The sequence below is a fragment of the Pempheris klunzingeri genome, chromosome 13 (assembly GCF_042242105.1).
Source record: "Pempheris klunzingeri isolate RE-2024b chromosome 13, fPemKlu1.hap1, whole genome shotgun sequence".
In the NCBI taxonomy this organism is placed as follows: Eukaryota; Metazoa; Chordata; class Actinopteri; order Acropomatiformes; family Pempheridae; genus Pempheris; species Pempheris klunzingeri.
The window spans coordinates 22042542-22062513 of record NC_092024.1 but is presented as its reverse complement, the minus strand read 5'-3'; the positions used below and the strand labels follow the sequence as shown (position 1 = coordinate 22062513).

The 19972-nt window shown below is 41.2% G+C and overlaps 1 protein-coding gene across 2 annotated transcripts in view; it reads left to right on the top strand.

Annotated features, from left to right (window-relative positions):
- slc4a11 (solute carrier family 4 member 11) overlaps positions 1–19972 on the top strand; it is a 103927-nt gene that overhangs the window by 34649 nt on the left and 49306 nt on the right. For both annotated transcript variants that reach the window (XM_070842607.1, XM_070842608.1), the window contains exons 2-3: positions 13834–13884; positions 17854–17970. In XM_070842607.1, the coding sequence (XP_070698708.1) occupies positions 13834–13884; positions 17854–17970 (168 nt within the window). The remainder of the gene's footprint in view (positions 1–13833; positions 13885–17853; positions 17971–19972) is intronic.

Here is a 19972-nt window from a genome sequence, read left to right as displayed (position 1 = left end):
ATGAAGTGCAGGTCTGTGGGTCTAACTGCTGTGGGTGCACTTGTTTTCAACTGTCCTTTGCTCTCCGGTCTGGTCTTGCGTTGAACTCTGTTCTCTTTCAAATATTTTACATCGACAGAATTAAATGTGCCAGCGTCCTGTAATCACCATTCGTGGCAGCAGAGGCTGCTGTTGCTGCTGCTCATCCAAAGTTCCACGGTCTCGCTCTAACTAATCACTTAATCGACTAATTGTTGCGGCAAAAGGTTTTTTGTTGGCTACTCCCAACATCCAGATAATGTGAGCGCTTTTAAATGTAGCTGGCTGTGTCTAATACATTTTGTAGACTGTAATCTTTCTGCATAATGCATTTTGCATAATATTGACGACTCCGGTTAGAAAAATATTGATTTAAAATGCAGGTTCACATCTACAGTGTCGCCTCTGGAAAGGTGAGATGTTATCGAGTGTTGGCTTCTGAAATTGGAATTGGTCGATGTGTGTCACAGTTTTTAGCTGCTGCAGTTTAAGATTCAGTGTGTCAAACTGTAGAGAGGCTTGTGGTGACAGGTGGAGTCAACAAGTAAGTGGCAAATTGCAGTGAACGTGTGAGCCTGTGAATGTGATGAGAGACCAGCGCAGACTTGTTCTGATGGAGCTGGGATGGAAGTGACTGTGACCTTGTGAGGTCACGAGGAGTTTATGAATCAAGTCAAATCATGTTACCACAAATATTGCATAATTCAAAACAGATTTGGTTTGAAACTCCACCTCAACAATGCGGCTCCGTTACTGCACTGTGGCTCAAGTCTTGGCGATTGTCAGGATGGCTTCCCGCCTCAGCAATCAGCCCATCCATTCTTGCCTGCTTATCGGGGACGAGATTATAGAGGAGGCCCTTTACCACCAGCTCCTAAAGAGGCTTTCCAAGGCCAGCATGATGTGGATTTGTCCTCACCTGTTGATGGGTGGGATAAGATCTGAAACGCAAGCAGCTGCACTCCTTCAGAAGGTGTCTAGGAGTTCCTTTAGCGATAGGATAATGATCTGAGATGCTTGGTGTAGAGCACTTGCAGTTGGCTGTCACCCAAGAAGTTGAGGTGGAGGTGTAATAGCTGCAACAGCTCCACTGTTATTGAACCGTAAACTTGAAGCTCGCATTCACACATTTGCAATAATATATTATACTTCCGGAGGGTTTAATGTAGATGATTATTTTCATTAGCAATTCATCTGCTGATGACATCTTTGTTCAGTTGATAAAGTGTTTGGTGGAGAGCCAATACCTTACATTTCATTTTCACTTCCCCTCCTCTCTGAATCAAACCACCGTCCAATAAACGTGTAAGTCTAACAGGATCATTTCGCTATGAACCTGAAGAGCCAGAATGCATCATGTATAATGTGTGTAAAATGTATAATGTGTTTTGAGTATGGTTCAGATGTAGGAGAACAAAATGCATCGGTGTACCCACACATTTAACTGTAGGCTCCACTGTGCCCCCACACCTCTTGGGAAATACCATGCGAACACATACTGTAAATTGCCATTTACAATGTGTGTGTAATTAGCATGCCAACTGATGTTCTTTAAAATTCCTTTGGAATAAAAAGACAAATAAAGGCCAAATGTGGTCCTGCTGTTTAAAATGTGTATACGAGCAAACAGACCAGCCCGGAGCGCAGCATCGGAAGGAATTCCCTCTCCGCCTGGGCTCAACGACCACAGCTCCAGAGAGGACGGGTGCCAAGAGACCCTGTGGGCACAATTAGCCAACAAAAGGCCCGACCTCCTCCCCAGTGCTGGCCCAGCCCTCGTAGATTCCCCTACAAACGCAGCAGGGGCACCTTTTAATCTCTTGCCCTCTTCACTTCTCAGCCTCACTTCTCCCTTAAATTCCAGGGTTTGTCCCTCCTGGGGTTCCTGGCATCTGTTTTGCATGTACCTGCAGCACACTGCCCTGCGATAGATCTGCCTGGATGGGGAGGGAGGTTGGCTCAGTTTCAATCTGGCTGGTTTATATACACACCAAGGGTCGTATAAATTGACTTCCTGTTGTCTTGGAGCATTTAAAAACACATCAAAATGTTTGTTTTTAATGCAATTAAGGCAGGGCCTGCACTGGATTAAAGTAATGAGTGATTCTTACCAATAAAGTAATCCACAACTGCTTGTACAATGTATGAGGTCTTTCCCTTTCAGTTGATTAAATACCTTAAGCCATCAAACAGCAGCAGGATTGTCAGCCTTCAAGAAACAAACTGAATTATTAGACAAAGGTCAAAGAGCACGTGTACCTACTTTTCTAAATATGTAATTGATTTATCTTCACCTAGCAAAACAGGCACACGACCAGCGGCATCAAAAAAACTTTAATACGTTAAAAATGGCTGAGTCTGGTAATATATAGCTACATAGCTGCTGAAGTTTGAAAGTATTTAGAGACGGGCTACTTCATTGTTGGGATTGGTCTTTCAGGAGGATTCCTTGACAATAACTAAAATATAGAATATCAGCAGTGTCGTCCTTTAAGCTAAGAGACACTTTGAGTTTTGGCCATCGAGCAGCCAGCTTGTTGTTTTCCTCCCAGTTATTTGAAAGAACGTCACTGTTGTGCACATGTAAATGTAATCAGCTGAAACATTTTTAATCACTTAAGTAAACAATGCAGGCAGCAGACAGAAGAAATGGAAACACGTTTCAGTCTCCTACAAGTTTCTAACTAATTAGTCGTAGCCAAAGCACACAATTATCTTTGCTCCCGGCAGGAATGTGTGTGTCTCCTGAAATGTAAAAGCTATTCTGTGGATTGCTCCATATTAGTATTTGGTGATGTATATTTGCTTCTTGCTTTTCTCTGAACTACTAAACCGCCTGCTGCTTTTAAAAAGGATAAGAGGTTATGGTTATTATTCAAGCTGCACTCCGACTCCACCCGCTGATACTGCACTTCAACTAAAAACACATCCGTCTTGCTGTAGTCTCTTCTCGACGGTGCCACACTGCATCAGGATTGCGCTTGTGCCTGCAGTCATCTAAACTAGTTAGATGCACGTGCTTTTTTTGCCCCGTGTTGACACTTTTGATTACATTTGCCCCCGGTGTCAGGAAATTTATGCTCCTAATCTTTTTTTTTTTTTTTTTTTTGGTCCATTATCCTCTTTAAAGTGACTGAAGAGCACTTAGAGGCCTTCACGGAGAACTCTCACTTGGCTTTGTTTACTGTCAGTAAACAGTTTTGTTCTCCATATGACTGTGTCATCCCAGGTAGGGAAGTACAGGGCTTCCTGCAGGGTTTAGCCATAATGGTGCTGTGTGACTTGGTAAGAGAGGTGGTAAATCATATTAAATGTTGGCACACACGTACTGCACACCGCGTGGGCTTCATCTCAATCTTTGCCTGGGGCATCCAAATCACTAAAACTACCCCTGAATGTACTTTGTAAGGATGCTTCTTCTTCTTCTTCTTCTTCTTCTTAAGGACTGCGGGAAGTCGTGTTCCCTTCCCCTTTTTTTCCTCTTTTGAGAACACGCGGATCAAAAAGGGGATTCAAAGCAGAGGGAAGGGTCGGCTGGTGTTTGATTCGTAGCCCACGGGGGTATTTGTGGTTCCAGAGACCGAAATCACAGGAACATCTCAGGTGACATTTTCACTACTGAAACTCTGTCTGTCTTTGTCAAACAGTTGTTACTTGCTGTGCCGCTGCTTCCAAGTCGTCAAACTGATGCAAAAACCACAATCGCTGCAAAAGCAACAAGCAGCTGTCAGCCATCTTTTTTGCAGATATCTCATATCAGACGGAGGTTTGGGTTTATCAGGAAGACAGAGTTGTCATGTGGCATGTACTGACACTGCATCAAGTGATGAGCAGAGCAGATGGTGCCTTGCTTTTGGGCTTGTGACACGTAAACTCGGCTGACTGACAGATATATCCCTCATGTATATGTTGGGCAATGATGAAAGGACTGACACTAAGTAAAAGACTCACATACACAAACACCCACACGCGCACATCAGATCAGTCTAAGTGATGAGATGTATGTGGGATGCTTTTCTAACGCGCTCTGACTTCCTGCTTGAAAGTTAACAGCTTCCTCTTTCTGCAGAAAGTTATCATACATGCATACACACATCTTTTTTTGCCTGAATTCTTTTTCTGAAGTGTCTCTTCCTGTCAGACCAGTCTTAGCCTTCTTCAACCGCTTGTTTGTATTTATTTCATCATGAGATGAGTAAGAATTCAATAATGACTGATTGCGGAGGGTAAATTACTTTAAGAGGCTTTTAATACTCACCTCAGAAGTAAATTAAACACTGGCCAATCTGAAATGTGTGGTTGCATTTCCCCTTAACATCAACCTGCTCATTTGCAGTTGAGAGATAACCTGTATTGAATGGGAGGCATACTGAGCACGAGGAAGTTACTTTTATTCCTCATTGGTCGTAATTAAAGACCACAGGCAGGATATTTTCAAACTCTTTACAGCTATAACTGTGTGCTAGCCTGGACAGAAACATGCACCTGTGTATGCATTCGTTTTTGCAGGCATTTATATTTGTATGCGTGTGTGTGTGTGTGTGTGTGTGTGTGTGTGTGTGTTTCTGTTTTGGTGCACATGCACAAACCTTATTTACACATAAACAAATGCAGACACGCCTTTTTGCTTTCCTGTCTGCAGATCAATACCTACTCCTGCTGCAACCTGTCAGTGAAAAGCAGAACAAAATGAATTGGACAATTTCACAAACTGTGTTGCATCAGCAAGGTTTTCCAACGTGGTCGCGCATCATTATGCACTCTTCTGCTCTCACTGTGCACGTCGGCGCACGGCCATGCAGCAAGCTAAACACATTTCTAATAAAGGTTGAAGACAGCAGTTGGCCTTTTGAAGTTCTCACTGGGGGCAAATGTGAAACAGTATTGGACAACAAATTCAACAAAAGCTGTGTGATTTCTCTTTCACTCTCTGTCTGTCTCTCTCTTTTTCTGTTTGTAGTTCAGGTCCTCTTCCAGGTCTCTGTGGTAGAGAGGAGGTCGTATGGCTCAGGTACCATCTGGTGACACCTGAAGGCACTTAATGTCCTTCTGAATCCACATTTTTAACACATATTTTATAATATCTGTTAAGAATACTTCCGCTGTAGTTTGTATATACTGTAATTTTGTTGGTCTTTTGAGTACATGTGACATCTTTTGCGTGTCTGTCTGCCGTACGAGAGGGAACACGTCTCTGGTGCTCTTCGTGATCTTGCTTTCATTTTTTTCCCTGTTAAAAGGGTTTTTTTGGGGAGAGGTTTCCCCTCATCCAATGTGAGGGCCACCTGAGGCAAATTGTATTGGGAATATAATCACAAGGTGTGGGGTACTGTGCCGTGTCTGTGAGGCATTTATATTACATTTGCCATCAGAAATGGTTAATTATCAGAAAGAATTAATGATTGTATTAAGTAACAGGACTTAATTTCATGAAATCCCCATTTGGGAACCACCCTTAATGAGTGGAATAAAAAGCCAATTTGAGTGATTTAGTCTCATAAAATGTGCTAAAATGGTGTAATGACATGACATCAGGTTACAGTCACAGTTATAGGAAGTGATTGGAGGTGATTTGAGATGTGACTTTTTACACAATGGCTAACATTTCATAAAGGTTGAGTTTATGCCACACAATGAGTGAATTCATCCACGGAGTTCCAGTGGCGCCTATAACGGGAAGTGCGTTCCCAAAAATGAACAGCAGACTGAAAAACCAGTTACGTTGTGCTTCGTGCCAGGAACGAACAAAGCATCACCAGTTTAAATCAACACTAAGGTAGGACAGCACAGTAATTCAGCTGGTACACATGCATGAAGAGTCCAAAAGAACAAGGGTGTAAGAATCCAAATAAAGTTATCAGCAATTAGTATAGAGGTGAACATCATTACATCGTGATGTTTGTCGGTGTAAAAGATAATTTTGCTAGTCAAGAAAGCTGCAGTTTGTCGTAAAGACCATTTGGGTTTGCGTGAAACTGCTCAGTGAACTGCAATGATATACATCACCTGCTAGCCAACTAGATAAGGCAGCTACGCTCTACGCACAAATGTAGCGTTATCTTACCTGATGTGTTTTAGCCAGCGGTGTCTGGTCCTTTAGCTGAGAAACCAAAAACCAAGCAGGCCCAGTACCCACTCCTGTGGCTGCACCCCGATACCAAAAACACAGACACCATACCCATACATTTAGCAGAGCTGGGTAGCTGGATGTCACTCATGTGACATTTGGGTTGCACTCTTTCTAATTGCATATTCTAAAAGTCTTACTTTCACAACTATCTCTCACATTGACAAGCATCATGTGTGTCATTCATGGCACAATTCAAAGAATAACTTGTCTCTCACTATTGACTACCGTACATATTTTTTCTGAAATAAGCTCCCATGGTGGGCCAACAGAAGGGGTGGGACTTCACCTCTCTGTAGTGGCTAGAAAGGTTAGCAGTCCAGCTTATCACAGAAAAGCTTAAATGCACTTAATCACAAATTAACAGTAACAAAACAGCTGAGTACCCACACACGATGCTCCAACAAGGGCCGTTGGGAGGAGATAAAAGGTGTCTGCCAATACAGTCTTGGTTGCTGATCTGACAAATTGTGGATGTAACAATGTAAGGTTTGCAGTAGCAGCAAGAAAAGTGTGTCTGCAGGGGTAACAGATAGCTGCAGAACACCCAACGGAAAAGGGCTGCGGGTAGCAGCGTACTCACAATGGCGGCAGTTTCTAGCACTCATAATATCATTAATTCATCACACGTAGCGGTAAAGCAAGTAGTGATATCTCAACCTTCATATACAGTAGAAATAGCCCATAAAGGAAAATAATATGATACCTCCATACAGAAAGATCATAAAATGAATCACACAAAAGTCATTCATAATTCCTTTGATTAGCATTTTAATGGCAAATATAAAATCCCACAATCAATATACATGTGTGTGGGACCAGGAGCATGCATGGTTTTTATGTGTGTTCATCATTTATACGGCCCAGGTTTTGGCCCCAGGATTGGGACAGTAAGGAATAGAGACAATTAAGGATTATAAATAGAATTATAAATGTTGAAGTTGCCATTATCAAGCTTTTCCCTTCTTTTAGCCTTTAATTTAGTCTGACTGTTACTTCTCCCTTCCTCTCCAGCCTGCTCTCCCTAAGGAGGACCTTTTGCAAATGCTAATACTGTAAAGTGAGGTTTAATTTGACAGTAAAATGGGGGATTAGCAAAAGATCTTGCAACACTCAAAAAAAAAATCCTTCAATAAATAGGTCGACTGAAAAATGGATTTGCAGTTAATGGCATGGACTAATCAATAAATAAATCAATGACCTGGAAGCTACGTGCTGAATTAAGAAGAAGAAACATTTGCATGCCCATGAAATTTTCAAGCCCGCCAATGGAAATGACATCTGGAGTGACAGTGTGAACACGACCGTTGCGTCGACCGTGCTCTGACGCAGAGGGGAGGGCAGGAGACGGGGCTCGTTCGCAGAAGGAGAGATGGCGCTGAAGCACAATAGGCTACTTGTGTCTGTTTGCATGCCTCTGCTATGATGTAATTGCGGCTTGTGCACAAATATGACTTCTGTTTCTCAAAATATGGTCAGCTGTAGGTTCTCATGTGCTATGCAGAGCCGTTTTTTGTTTTTTTTTCTTTTAAAAAAGCTACTAAAACAGCTGCAGACACTCAGCTATGTGTTGAAGCACCGTTGTTTTATGTGTGCTTCATCTGCTGCACGTTAAAAACACTGCATGCACTGAAAACCATTACTTCTGACTAATTTATTCAATATTTTATGAACTCTTTTTTTAAATAGTGTGAAATATTTTCGTTTTTAGTTTTATTTTCAGGTCACCTGTATCCTTATTGAAAGACGGGAATAATAATTTGAAGTTAAATCAAGGGTTTTGTATATTTATTCACAGTTTTTAAGACAAAGCGCTGTCTCTGAATCTTTTATCTTTGGCCGAAATCTCTAAAATGGTAATTTAACCGTCTCCTTTCCATCCACACATCAGATCATTTGCATTCGTTTCATTTGAGTTACCAAGGATGTGGAAAGCACTACATCCATAGACGGAGGAATTTTTTAAATTTAAATTATTTCTCCAAGAAGTGTAAATGTAAGGAATGAGGAGAAATGTCCCAGTCTGTTATTAGGTGTCCTCCTCTTTATTTTTGGTTGTCTGTATGTCTCAATTCGCACAATTGAAGTTAAGCTGCTTCAGATTTTACATCAGAATAACCTTCATGACTGCCAATGAGCCCGTCTCTAAATGACCATCGGAGCGTGAAGTATGTAGAGGTCCTTAATCAGCTCTGTCTAACAATTATTTGCATGTGTGTGCAGCCCATTATAGCAGACAGGGACAGAGTGTATTAACTCGTCACAAAAACAAATAATGCAGTCTGAACTACACCTCATTTAACTTCTGGTCCATCTGTCCTGAATGAAGATGAAAAATAGTCTAATTTAGGAGTTTCTGCTCCTCCAAATGTTGAAAAGATGCTTCTCATTTCCAGATAAAACCTTTATTTTCATTTCATTTTCATCTGCAGCGTTTCCTTTTCGGAAGTTATTTTAAACTGAATATTTTGTTGCACCTCATCTTGGATTGGATTCTTGTGTTTAAAATGTTAAAAACAATGAGAAATGCTATAGACTGAACAATTAATTGGTGAACTGATAGTTGTCAGATTAATTGATATTAACGAGGGTTATTAGTCGTAGCCTCAGCCACAGTGCTTGTGCACTGTTTGGCATTCAGTGCGGCAGAGGAAGTAGCGTTCACTGCTCACCCACAGGCTGCATCAGGAAATCTCCAGTGAATCTCCCAGTAAATCTTTTCATAAACTCCATTATTTATTAGACAGAGGATTCTGTGTCCTATTTTACAATACCCGATGAGACTTTAAGTTATGACTCTAATTTAATTCCTATTTGCACACATGCTGGATATTCATAATTTCTTCCATGACTGGATATTGAAAATGTACAGATGGAGTGCTGGTATGATTATTTTAAACCTGAAACAATCAGTTAAGTTCATTAATGGAAAATCATTGTGATGATCGATTCTTTGCATGAAATCATTTTCCAAGCAAAAATGCCAAACATCTGAAATCTAGAAAAAATGTAATTTGGGGGTTTTGGACTATTTGTTGGTACAAAACATGTGATTTGAAGACGCCAGGTTCCACTTTGAGAAACTGTGATGCATTTCTTTTCACAGTCTCATGTCTTGTCTGGCTAAATAATTAATCAAGAAACAAATGAGCAGATGAATTCATAGTGAAAATAAGTATTCAGTGCAGCACTATTCATTATTTTGGTTATACAAGTTCTTGTTTTGTCTACCACTCTCGGCACACTGTGAGGAGAAAAAAATATCTATAAAGTGATCTGACTTCAGAAGAATTGCCTCAAAAATTTACTGTGAAACTGGCTCACTCAGTGTTTTGTGGGTTATTAAACCAATGCATAAGGGATGATAACCGCGTGATACTTTTATTGCAGCGCTCTTAATAAAGCAGACCATTATGTGCATTTAATCTCTCGGTTTATCTAACCTCGTGCCGATGCAGCCTTTACATTAATGCTACAGAATTCAATTCGGACTTGTGTCCTGTCGGAAGACTTAGAGAAATTAACAGCAATAATAATAATGTTATGACCTTCATTATAGCCGAGGGGGATGTGTGTATCGGGACAAGCTAAAGTAGAAAACTTGCATTGGACTAGAATGCACAATATGATAGCAGGCTCTGCCTCAGGATGCTAAGCTGTGAGTTACTATTAGAGTTTATTTAGCTGCAGATGATCAAACAGAGAGGAGGAAAAAACATATTCTGTAGGTGAGGAAAAATAACCCATGGTTTGTGAAATGCTATATATTGCTTTATGTCATGATGCTTAGAGTCTCGCTGAGTGCTTGAGCTCTGAAAGATGTGTATGTTTAATGCAGCTGCTGCAGGAAAACAGACTGCATGACGGGGATGTGATAGACCTGCGTGTGTTGTGTAGGAAGGTGAAGGGAAAATGTATACTTATGCGACTGACATCACAAACAAGCAAACCCAGGAACACGGGAGCAGCAGAGGATGTCGGAGAAACGTTTCTACGTTTGCGTTAACGTGGCAACTCAGATGAGTTTTTATTCAGGTCGAGAGGGGAAAAAAACAGTGAGGAGTTCTGTTTGACTAACTTTCTTCTGCTATCTCTTGTCATAAATCAGAAAGATCTACAACTGAAAAAATCCAAATGTTTCCATTGTTTGAATTCCTTGTGAAAACAAATGACACAGACAACTCACCTGGTAGCATTCATTCTTGGGTTTAAGGAGTAGTTGTACTGTAAACTAGCCATTTTTTCTCTTTGACTGTGACAGATGTGCAACGTCAAGTAAAGAATTACCTGCTAAACTTAAGAATGTCTTGGTGTTTGCCTGTGAGAGGCTGATGCAGTAAAGGTCTTTGACATTTAAAACTGTTTTTCTATTAGCAGCCAGTCAGACTGGTTGTCTTGAAGGCTGCTTATTCCAGTTCAACTCATTTCAGTTTTGAAAAGAAAAACGGTTGTTACAACAGCTTTCCTTTACTCTTGAATAAAGAGGCATGACTTGAGCACTGCTTCTAACCAGGGGTCCTCCTTTAAGAGAATTGGCTAAGCTATATCAATTCACTGAAGTTTGCTCCCACTCCAGACATACTTTGGAAATGTGTTTATTCTTTTTCATGCCAAAAGATAGAGGAGAATACCCTCTGATATCTGGTCATTAAATATTAAACCAGAGCCAGGAGATGGTTAGCTTAGCATGATGATGGGAAGAGCCAGTGACTGTGTCCAAATAAAAAAAACATCCACCGACCTAAATTCAGTAACATTTCATATTTCATGTGTTTCATCCATTCAAACCAGCAGTGAAGTAGTGAATTCCAGTAGTTGTGTTCACTGTTCGCTGCCAAGAAATTGTTAGGCACATAACCCCCTGTAAAACCCAAACATGTCATTTTTACACGTTGGTTTTTGTACGGATTAAATGGGGATTAAACTTAATGAGATTTAAAGTGTTAATTAGTGAGTTTTAGAGGTGCTGGACAGAGCCAGACTAACTGTTTCCACTCTTTGTGCTAAGCTAAGCTAACCAGCCCCTGGCGATGTCTTCATGTTTACCGCACAGACATGAGAGTGGTATTGATCTTCTTATTCTCCAAAAGAAGGAAAAGAAGTATATTCACCAAAATGTCAGACTTCCTTTTTCAAAAAGGAAAGATCTGGTTTGGAGACGGCATCTAAAAATACATGAAAAATCACATCATCATCATTAACTATGGCAGCAACAGTCAAAGTGGCAGCAAGGAAGACTTAACAGAAACAGACTTGTTGTAAAATGCAAATATCCGTTACAGGCCCAAGCTGCTACACTACATCATTACCTGTGTAGATTAAGCAAACTAATTGTTGTGGGGATAAACGAATCCCCAGTTCTTTTACTCTCAAGCTGTTTTTTTTGTCCAAACCCAACAATGAAGGAGCATTTTGTATAATTAAAATTGCATTCTGTATTTGTATTCTAGGCTTTGAGATAATGTATATATCCACCTGATACCTGATAGTTTCAGAGGACAGTGTGTGTGTGATTGGGCCATTTCTCCTCTTCCCAGTCTGAGCGGCTTTGTGTGGGATGGCTGTGATTTTAGCAGTCAAGTCAGGGAAATACCCTCGAGACATGCCGTTGATCTTTGGTTATAGGATGAATATGTAAACATATATTGGCTTAATGCTCAAGAAAAGCCTCACTGAAGTCTGGTAGCGCTGCACCCCCCCACCCTCTTCCTTCAGCACGAGCCCACAATGTCTCAATAACCTTCAAAGTATCCCCTCTCCATATCTGCCTCGTCTCTCTGTGCCATCCGCATGCTGCACGCATCCACAGGGCTGCGTGACAAACACTCTGAAATGTTATACTCTAAATTCCTTCTCTGTGTATTTTTGTAGTGGCGCTCTTCACCAGATTAAGTTTAATTCCAGAATGAGATATCCACCATTTTAAAAACGCTGCACCCTACCATTGCAAAACGATTGCTTGCCTGGAAGCAGAACTCACTATGGATTATCATTGAATGTATTAGTATTAAAAGCCAAACCTTTGCTGATGAAAAGAGTGTGTATTGCATATAATCACTGCCTGTTAACATTTCTTCTACCTAATGAACATGTTAGGAATGGAGCCCTTAAAGGGGATTCTTCTCTCTCCCTCCTGGTTGAACTACAGGGTTGCCTAGTTTGCGATCTTTCTTCCTCAGAGTGCCTTTGACAACTACAGCTCCATTAGGAGGGAACGTTTTACTCACCAAGCCTGTATTACTCAGTCGAAATAGTCTTTTTCGCTGTTTACCGGCTTCACAAACCACTGCTGAGGTGATCAGACGGAGAGGAGTGAGGCAGCTCCCCCGTAAAGGTCGTCTGTGTTTGCAGGTGTCACTGTTTATTTAAATGCTTTAAACCATTAAGAGCAACAACTTAAATGTAAATGTACATACTTCACTGGCATCATTATATACAACTAATAACAGATAATAGGGTCAAAACCACAGGCCATAGACTATTTACTCAGCATCTGTGGAATTTACATCACTGCTGTATATGCTGTACATTATTGGCATCTGCTGCAGTGTTGGTATGAGACCCAGAACAACATGAGAAGAACAGATGTTTACTTTCAGGTGACAAAGACCTCTAGCGGCCATACAAGTTATTACTCGTAGCTCTTTGGAACAAGGGAGGAAATACTGTGGAAATACTGTGATGTAATAAAGCAGCAAAGTTCACAGAGGGCCTTAACCTCTTAACAAACCTCAACCAAGTCATTTTTGAACCTTAGCCACAGGAAATGTGTTTGCGACGGCAATTTGAAACGGTTTGGATGGCAGTGACAAAATATGTTGTCGCACAACAGAACCAAACAAAGATCATGTCTCTTCTGGAGGATTGTTTAAAAAGCTGTGAGGACTTGTTGTAAAATGTGAAAACCTTTGCACAGTTCAGCAATATTGTGGTTTTCAGTGTGTTATTAGTGGACATTAATCTCTCCTAATGGCCAATAGGCGGCAGATGCTTTAATTGTGAGTAAGTAAATGTTGCCTCGCTGTTGCCTCACAGCAAGAAGGTTAAAGTTGGGAATCTGCTGTGGTTTGCAGTCTGAACCTGGAGCCTCTCTGTGTGCATGTTCTCCCTGTGTCTGTGTGGGTTTTCTCCGAGTACTCCGGCTTCCTCCCACCGTCCAAAGACATGCAGGTTAACTGATGACTGTAAATTTTCCCGTTGGTGTGAATGTGAGTGTGGAAGGTTGTTTGTCTCTCTGCGTGTCGGCCCTGTGATTCACGACCAGGCCACCTGTCCAGGGTGCACTCTGCCTCTCGCCCAATGTCAGCTGAGATTGGCTCCAGCCCCCCCCCCCCTGCGATCCTTAAGCACAAGCAGTATAGATGATTGGATGGATGGATGGATGGATGAATCATGTGTTCATGAGTTGCTTCCTGGATCCATGAGATGCTTTATGATATGCAGGTCTTTTCCTCTTGAATATTGGCACTAAACAAACTAGCCAGACTGACAGAGGTCTGATAATTGCTCGTATTTGTATTTGTATTTGTATTTGTAACCATCTCCCATATCAGCAATTGCTGTGTAAAAATAATAATAAATAATGTGTATCTCATTTCTCAAAATGAAAATTGCTCCCTGCAGGGCCTCTCACTGTTTCACCAGTTTCACCTCAGTGATTACTGTCTCTGTTTTGCTCTCTCCTGCAGAGGCGCCTCCCTCTGGGATGTCCAAGAATGGGTACTTCTTTCAAGAAATGGGTGAGTCTGAGCCACCACCAGGACACATGAATGCACTGTGCAGTAAATGTTCAACATTCGCCAGTTTTAGACAATGGAAAACAAAGCAACCCGTAATAAGGGATCCATGAGTTGGTGCCACAGTGTGAACAGAAACGTGTGATCCTCTCAACATGACGAGGGGAAAACAAGGTACAGCACAGGGATTTTTTTTATTTTAATGCTGCCAATAATGGGCATTGTACAGTACACATATCTATAGTGGGAGATGTGAATTAAACATAAGAGCTGCAGCACAGACACCGAAAATCTCCCAGCTCTCACACTCCACTGCATTTGGATTTAAATAATAAACTTTGCTCCAGCTCTTATGATAACGGCAGTTTCATTACCTTCAAGCCAAGGAGAGGCACCCAATTAGTATGTGCAGCATAAGCAGTCATTGCATTGCCATTGCATTGGAACCCCCCAGTCTCCCTTAGCCAATTATTCCCCTCCTACAACACACCGATTCACTCAGCAGATTAACAGAAGCCCCCCTGCTGTAGCCGAGCATAACCTTCTTTATTAGGCAAACTTTTATCTGGATATAAATGCAATTACATTATTGTTGGCGAGTAAGCATTGTCCATCATTGTCATTTCAGAGGTTCATTAGTGAAGGCCGCTCTGGAAGCCAAATGCTCTCCAAACGCCCTTGATGACCAAAGTCTGTGAGCAGGGTGACATGAAAAATAAAAATGTTGGTACATCTTGCATCGTAGGAATGGTCCTGCTGTACCAGTGCCTTCTGTGCCATCATGTTCCTCTGTGGTGTGTTAATAGTTGACATGTCACGGAGACATATCAACCCATAATGTGCTCATTTAGTGTGCCTGGCAAGCAGCTGTGAGAGACTGAATCTGATTACGGCTGCACATTTCTTGGTTTAAGTCATGCTCTTTTTGTTTTAGATTACAGACGTTGTTTCGTGTCCTGTATTCAACAAAAATGCCGTGTGTGCAGAGTGGGAATTTTCAAAAAAAAAAAAAAAGAAATGAATTAACGGTCAAAATGATTATAGAACCTCTGTAGAAATGTTTTTGTAATATGCATTTGCCTATGTGATGCCCTCGAGGGCTACGGGCATGAATTCAACAAGGGTTTCAGTATAGTGGTTTCTGAAGTGATGCATCAAGTTAAGTGTGTTTGACACGTAAGAGCTTCCTCATGTTGCAGTTTGAAGCGGCTCTTCAGGTTGTTTTTTTTCAGGGGAATTCATGGATTTTAGGACTTAGAATTCAGGAATTCCCCAAGAAAATTGTTCAGCAGAGGTGGTACACCAAGCATGCCAAGCACATCTAACCTTGTGATCTTTCTACTTATTATGGAGTTTTCCTTTTGGAATTATACCTCAGCTATTTAGCCTGAGGCTTAATGTTCTGCTTTATGAATGTGTATTAATTTTTTATCAGTGGAGGGGGTCTTTAGTTCATGTTTAGTTCATGTCTCATCAAGTAATTGTTTAGTCTATAAGATGCCATCGTTAAGACTAGGTTGATGTCATCTTAGGGCTTGTTTTTCAACACAAAACTCTAAAATCATAGAAAATTGAGAGATTGAGAGAATTGAGATAATCACAGAAGTTGGTTACTTTTGTTGTCAGTCGATTAATTGTTTTCTGGATTCCTGGTCAAGCAAAACAGGAAAGGAAGTAATCAGAACAACAGACAGGTTGATCTATCTATGAAAAGTATGGTTTGATGCAGCATTAGATAACGTAGCATTGACTGTGTCTCCTCTGAGTGATTCTCAGAGCACAGAGCATAAAAGTTTAAAACATCTTTAATGATGCAAATATGCTGTTTTGTCACGCTGTAGAGTTTCTGTATGTCACAGCTCCAAACGCATCTCAAAGGCTGCTGCAGAACGCTGCACACTGTTTGAAGTAAGCACATCAATCATTCAGTGTTTTCATATCAAATGGCCCTCGCTCCTTCTACATGTTGCATGTTTGCATTGACTTGTCACGGCCAATGAGCTCGGCTTCGCTGCAGCTCATCTGAATTCAAACGCTGCAGAGTTTACTCAATGTATTATTTGAATGACATCGTGAAAAGAATCCGGATTCTGGTTTTGAATTCAATCAGCCCGAATTCAGAATGGGTGAATTGAGTTGAACAGGAAACAAATAAACATAACTTAGTAAGCAAAAAGCAGATAGAATAGAATACATCAGACTACCAGAGAAGTAGGTGGTAGTAATCGGTCATAAACTTTTTCTAAAATTGACACCGTTGCGATTTGAAACCGTCGATTTGTTGCTCCTGCTCTGCAGCCGCCGTTTTCTCCCAAGGTGATTTGAAAGTCAGAGCGCAGCCGGTGAGTCTGAGGCACAGAGGGACGCAGGCAAGGCGACGACACAGCGAGGTTCAAATAATGTCAAGTGCTGAGGGATGATCCTGATGCAAGACAAACTGAATGAACTGAAATTGGGGCCTCCTCACAGATAAGGTCAGCAGATAAAGAGCACGAGTATGAGATATTGTTCTCGTCACATCTAGCCGATTGCTGGATGATATTTGGGAGCCCACTGGTTACTGTAGGATTGGATTTAAGGAGCTGCTGTGTCAGGAAGAGAGAATGGGATGAGTCATACAAACAGGCTCCAGGCTGGGTCCTCTGATGCTTTCTACCACACGAAATCCTGACAATTACACACCAACAAAACCTGCTAAAAACCTGTCTACCTGCTGATTCATGAAACACCTCTTACCAGCATCATCTTCTTTGAGATTTTCTGCCATTTGTTAGACATCGAGGTCCTCTGCTTACAGCTGTTCATGCAGTAACGTGATTAATACATCTCCTTCAGGTAACGAGAAGAGGTATAACAGAAAATCTGTCAATCTATCAAGTCATAACATATATATATGAATAGACGTCATTGATTATCAGAGAGAAACTTTAAATTAGTTAGCCTCTGTCATTGTAAAATTCATATGCAAATGGGCTTCATTCACATTCGTTAATAAATAATCTGTCTGTCTGTCTCTTTATTCTTTTAATCATTGTCCGACCCAAAATAAATAAACACAGTTTTCACCAACACATTCGATCACATTTAGTTTTAAATATGCTTTTAATAGTTTATGATACTGATTCAAGATCCAAAACCAGACCTATTATCAAATATAGAAGGCTCAATTACTGAAATGTACTGGCTTCAGCTCCCATTTGTGAAGGTTTCCTGGTTTTCTTAGTCGTCCATGACAGTAAACTTAATATCTTTAGACTGTTGATACGACAAACAAGACATTTTAAGATGCCACCAAAGGCTCTGGTCATTTATTCTGGCTATTTTTGCTATTTGCTTACATATAAAGGATTATTTAATCAATTGAAAAGAAGATTAATAGATTATGACAATACTCAAGCCTGTTTTACAAGTATAACCTGTGATTACAAGCTTTTTAGTTCTAACCTCAGTACACTGCAGGTATCCTTGCATATATTATATATTACCTCCTCATGATTTACTTCAGGAGTTTTATTTCTTGTTTTTTGGTTTTAAGCACCAGATGTTTATTACAGTGTCAGGATGGTTCACTGACTCCGATAAGCTTGGTTTGATTCTTGTAATGATATCTGTGGCTGTCTACATGTTTTGTTAAGCACTATTATGACAAGATTTTACTTTAGGGCGTCCTGCAATGGAAGTTTGTACTTATCATAGTGTTGTTGTGTTTATTTAAGAATACAATTAAAATCCAACAAGCATACAAATGACAGGATCTCTTGTTGTATATGGTTTTACATAGATAAATAACATTTCATTGTCTTTTACCCTAAAAATCCAGCTGACTGGTGAAATAATGCACACTAAGCACCTGTGTAATTTCTGGACTTAGCAGCTAGTTTGGCTGAAGATGACAATAATAAAAGTGAGTTTGCAGCCCTGCCTGGTAGCCGGTGAGGTCCAGGAGGTGACCCTGTGCTGTTGTGTCCCCAGAGCAGCGGGAGGTGGAGCAGGAGGAGGGCAGCGAGGGCCGAGAGGAGGGACAGGACTCGCCGATCGCCTGCGGAGATGACATCCACCTCTATGACAACCAGATCAGCCCTGGGCCAGGTCAGTACACAGAGAGAGAGAGAGAGTTAAGAGTGAGAGAGAGACAGATAGAGAGTGAGAGGGCAGCGGGGGTTAGTGTGTGTGGTGGGGATGAGAAAGGAGGAGAACAGCTGGATAAAGAGACGAAGGAGGAACAAGGGAGGAGGAGAAGGAGAGACAGGAGGACGGTGACAAGAGGGGGAAACAATGCGAGAGAAGTGATTGAAAGACAGGTGAGATGGCAGGAAAGGTGGGAAAGACAGAGAGGCTGAGGGAGAAAGGTGACAAATGATGGAGAGAAAGCAAGGAGAGGTGAAAAGCAATATAACGTCAGTGAGTAGAGAATACATAAAACAGAAAGCTGAAGTCCTGACGTCACATCTGCACCAGCCTCTGTTACTCAATGCAATCTTTCATTCAGCACTTCTTTCATCTGTATTTTTTTTATTCTAAATGTGTTCCTGAGGTTTACTGTCCATATCCACAAATCCATCCACTACAGCAGTTGCCACTAGAAATTTCCATTTCTTTGTTTTTGAAGTGAAACAGTAAAAAAAACAAAAACTACAGCTCCATACTGACGCCATCATGCATATCCACGTCAGTTACCAAAGCTCACCTCTGAAATCATTTTTGTTCATTTTCTTCTTCGAAAAATCTAAAATAAATATACCATTTGTTTATTCGGCTTTGTTCCAAGGTTGGTTTTTAGTTGTTGGAGCTGTTATAAATCTTATCTTGCTGACCTTCACTCTCTATACAGAAATCCCTTATGTAAAATAGCCACTATCATGCCGTACATGAAGAGGTATCTCACTGCAACCTCTGACTTGATCCCATTTAAAGTGGGAGAGTGTGTCACAATCAGCTGGCCCAGATATAAAAAGGTTAAAATTGGCTTAGCTGCCTCTCTGAATTTACCTCCTCCAGTCAATAATCTCCTGTGCTGTTCCTCTGTGTGATCAATATCATCGCTTTTTTTTTTTGTTGTTGTTTTTTTTTGCTCCTTTGCACTTCACCCTTTTTATATCATAACACGAGGCACATTGTTCAAAAGGCAGTGTGTGTGTCTGCAGTCATGGCAGATCGTTCAGGAAGAAAACTAAAGAAAAATGCCCAGAAAATCTCAACAACTTTAAACTAATTTCTGTGGAGGTCTGCTGGGGTCTGAGTCCGTCCAGAGCCTGATGGCAGGTGTTGACTTGACAGACAGCTCCTCAGCTGCAGGTGCAGATGATTTTGACCCCATCACCAGAAACCCCACGAGTCAACAGGTTACCGTTGTCATGGCAACAGTCACAGGTGCACCACGGGGAGACAAGGGAAGAGGGAGAGATGTGACAGGTGACCATGTCACTTGGGCTGATTCTCCATACATAGTAACACTTAAGGCATCTGACAAGAGAGCTGGAGTGGTGCACCCTGGGAGCAAGTTAGAGGGAGAAAACAACGGCGAAAAAACCCTCTCACTCGAGATGGACAGGTGAATGTCAGGTCTAACATAGGAGCGTAAAGCACTGCAGTGGCATGGTGTAAACTGTCACTGCAGAACAGATCATACAGGCAATGCCCATTACCATGAAAAGGGTTTTCTATAACACTGATGAGGGCGTTTTCCCACCCAGTATTTGGACCATACCGCCTCTATTTTAGTTTTTAGTAAGTCTTTAATAAGAACATAAACTATGTTATGAAATATAATGGACACCACTGTAAGCAGATGAGCATTACAACCATTTTGTTTTTGTTCTGTCTCTTTATTTATCATGCAGATTGCCATATAATTGACGTGTATACATATTACATGAATAGAAAGTAATGAAACAGACAGCTTCACTATTCATTATGTTACGGATTACGTGACCAGGCATTATCAATCCACTTGACAAGCGCGGCTTCAACCACAGGTGCTTTCCCCGTGCGTTCTCCGGTCGGGTGTCAGGTCGAGTCGGGTCAATGAGGTCCCGGAAAACGCAGCCAGCAAGCTCTCATGCGCACCCCGACTGACAGGCACACAGGAAGG